At 33.1% G+C, this 2,906-nt stretch overlaps 1 protein-coding gene across 1 annotated transcript; it reads left to right on the top strand.

Moving 5' to 3' along the window:
- The first annotated feature begins 571 nt into the window (after window positions 1-571).
- On the top strand, window positions 572-2,260 carry LOC133523729 (uncharacterized). The gene is made up of 2 exons (XM_061859420.1): window positions 572-803; window positions 893-2,260. The coding sequence occupies exon 2, from the start codon at window positions 982-984 to the stop codon at window positions 2,098-2,100; it is 1,119 nt and encodes a 372-aa protein (XP_061715404.1). The 5' UTR covers window positions 572-803; window positions 893-981; the 3' UTR covers window positions 2,101-2,260.
- The last annotated feature ends 646 nt before the right edge of the window (window positions 2,261-2,906 follow it).

Below are 2,906 nucleotides of genomic sequence, written 5' to 3'. Positions count from 1 at the left end.
GGGAAGTTGTCCTAGTTCCTAATATGAACATTTAAACAGTGTTTCTTGTCCATTGCTTCTTACATATAAGAGATGTTAAAAGTCTCTTAAAGTAAGGCAAGACATGGATTAGTAGTTGAAGTTTGGGACCATATAGGTACTCTGTTGCTAGGTGATCCAGAAGTGCATTTAGCAAGGCTCGCCGCCGAGCCGGTTCACAGGGTGCGTACGTAATCTTATGTTATGTGCTTTCATAATCGTTTTATATGCATTTGATGTCCCACGACTTTGTTTTGGTGAGTCGTGTCTGGTTTATAAAAGAGATCGTCGATTTTGTTAGGTTATATTTTGTTTAGACAATCATATATGGTGGTAATAAGACGTGGGGCTTTCAATCCGAAGGTAGCGGAACGGAACTAACGAAACAATAATTTCATTCTTCAGCCCTTTTCTTCAAAGGGTATTGAAGGGAAACACCGTGAGGAAACCTGCATACCTAAATCCGTGACAAATGTATATGTTATGTTGTGTATGTTATATATTTCGTAGAAATTACCTATATTTTCTACGGGGCACCCGCTTAATGTAATATATATGTAAAGAAAAATATAATTTTCTTTCATTTAAATTATTCCGCGCATCAGTCACTGGCAGATCGCGGCATAAACGGCTTATATAATCTATGGTAGATTATAACCTAGAACTGCTGTCATATCATCGTCATGACAAAATAAATTTAATAACCAATATTTAATAAAAGCTAATAGTGATTTGAGAATCGACATTGTGATTAATAACATTAAATGTCGTTTCTTTTCTTACAGGTAAAGTTTATTTTTGTTACTGTTTAACTTGTACTGTTTGTGAATAACTTAGGTACTTGTAGATTAATTCAATAAATCTTTTCTTACAGAGAAACTCAGTTATGTTTGATTGACCGTGTCGTCCAAATCATTACGAATAAAAACAATATCTTATAAAACGACATTTATTGTCAGAAAAATGGAAAAGTTAAAGTTTACGTTTCAAGTGAAATCAACAAATGACGGAAAGTCTAACTACATCGCTATAACCTCAATTGCTACACAAGATGACAAGACTTACCTGATCCCGGAGGAATTTCAAGCTGTACAGTTTCACAAACATGTTCAAGCATCTAAGGCTTTCAATACACTGAGAAATACATTGAAGAAAAGGCATCAAACCAGAAATGTATGGATAAAAATGACAGAGGAACTTTTACAAACATACTGTGATGAGGATGAAAATATGATTTTCCAGGACCAATTTCTTGAGGAAATTACCCAAGGACAGTCAACTATTGGGAAAACAAGAGATTTAGAAGATCCTTTAACGAAAATTTTGGAAAAGTTAATTGAAAGTCAACAAAATAAAGAAAAACAAAGTATAAAGAAGTTAGCCGACAGGTTTGTGATCGAAAAATTTGATGGAAGAAGTGCAAGTGCATGTCACTGGATGGAAACATTTGAAAAGGAGTGTGCGAGGTTTAATATTGAAAAGGATGAGGAAAAAATTGAAATCTTCAGATTATTTCTTGACAAATCAGGCGCTGACTGGTACTCTTCTATGATGATAAAGTATAGTTTACAATCGGAGTGGTCTGAGTGGAAATCAAACTTTTTGCAAACCTATGCCAATAAAGGTTGGAACGCAAGCAAGTATGCTTTATTTTACAGGTACCAATCAGGCTCTTTATTAGAATATGCCATAAAAAAAGAAAAACTTCTTTTAGAAGTAAGGAAGACGATTGATCATGGCACTTTGATTGATATAATTGCTGCCGGTTTACCAGATTACATAACGGATAGAATCAACAAGGAAGAAATTGTACAAACAAAAGAACTATTTAATGAACTTGGCAAGTTAGAACATTTGGTTGCAAAGAAGAAGTTTATAAAAAAGAAAGAAGATACTAAGCAAGTAAAGGAAAAGTGTAGTATTTGTGAAAGTTTACAAAAAGGTGTGCGCTATCATTCAGAAGATTCCTGTTGGTTCAAGACAAAATCGAATAATGGAAAAGATAAAAATAATAAACAAATAAAGCACGTCAACAATTCAGAATTGGAATGTGAACTGCAGTGTGATGAACCAAAAAACTAATAGTGCCGCCGTTAATTAAAATAAAATTGGTATTGAATAAAAAAGTTCAGTTACTTGGAATGTATGACTCTGGCTCGAATGTGTCATTGATAAATGCTAAGTTATTGAAAATAAAGAACAAAGAATTAGGTTACTTTAACAATACTAATTTAAAAACAATTAGCGGCGTTGGAAAGGCAAATGGCATGGTTACACTTCATGTGAAAATTTTTGATGTGGAAAAAACAATGAATATTTTTGTTATGGAGAATGACAATTTCACTTATGATTTCTTAATCGGATTGGACTGTATAAAAGCGTTTTACTTCTGTCAAGACGAAAATTTAGTAATCAGCCAAAATGTTCCTTTACAACATAGTGAAATAGTTTCTAAGGAAACAAGTGAGTCGGATATTGATATTTCTAAGGAAATCATTTCTGATAAATTAATAAACTTCAACGAGTACTTCAGTGAAGAGAACTTCGAAATTAGCATAAATCATCTAGACTGTCAACAGCGGACAGTGATTGATGACTTAATATTGAAAAATAAATCTGTATTTGCAAAAGACAAATATGATGTTGGAGTTGCAAAGGATTATGAAGCACACATTGACTTATCGATAGACAAATATTGCAGTAAAAGGCCATATCGTTGCACAATTGAAGACAAACAGGAGATTGAAACACAAATTGGAAAACTATTGGGAAAAAAAATAATAGAAGAATCATATAGTCCGTTCGCAGCTCCAGTTACATTGGCTTATAAAAGAGATGAAAACAAAAAGTCAAGACTTTGCATAGACTTTCGAGACCTTAATAAAATC

This window comes from Cydia pomonella, chromosome 12 (genome assembly GCF_033807575.1).
Source record: "Cydia pomonella isolate Wapato2018A chromosome 12, ilCydPomo1, whole genome shotgun sequence".
Lineage (NCBI taxonomy): Eukaryota > Metazoa > Arthropoda > Insecta > Lepidoptera > Tortricidae > Cydia > Cydia pomonella.
Note: the sequence above shows the minus strand (reverse complement) of the source record. Positions and strands in the feature narration are given on the sequence as shown.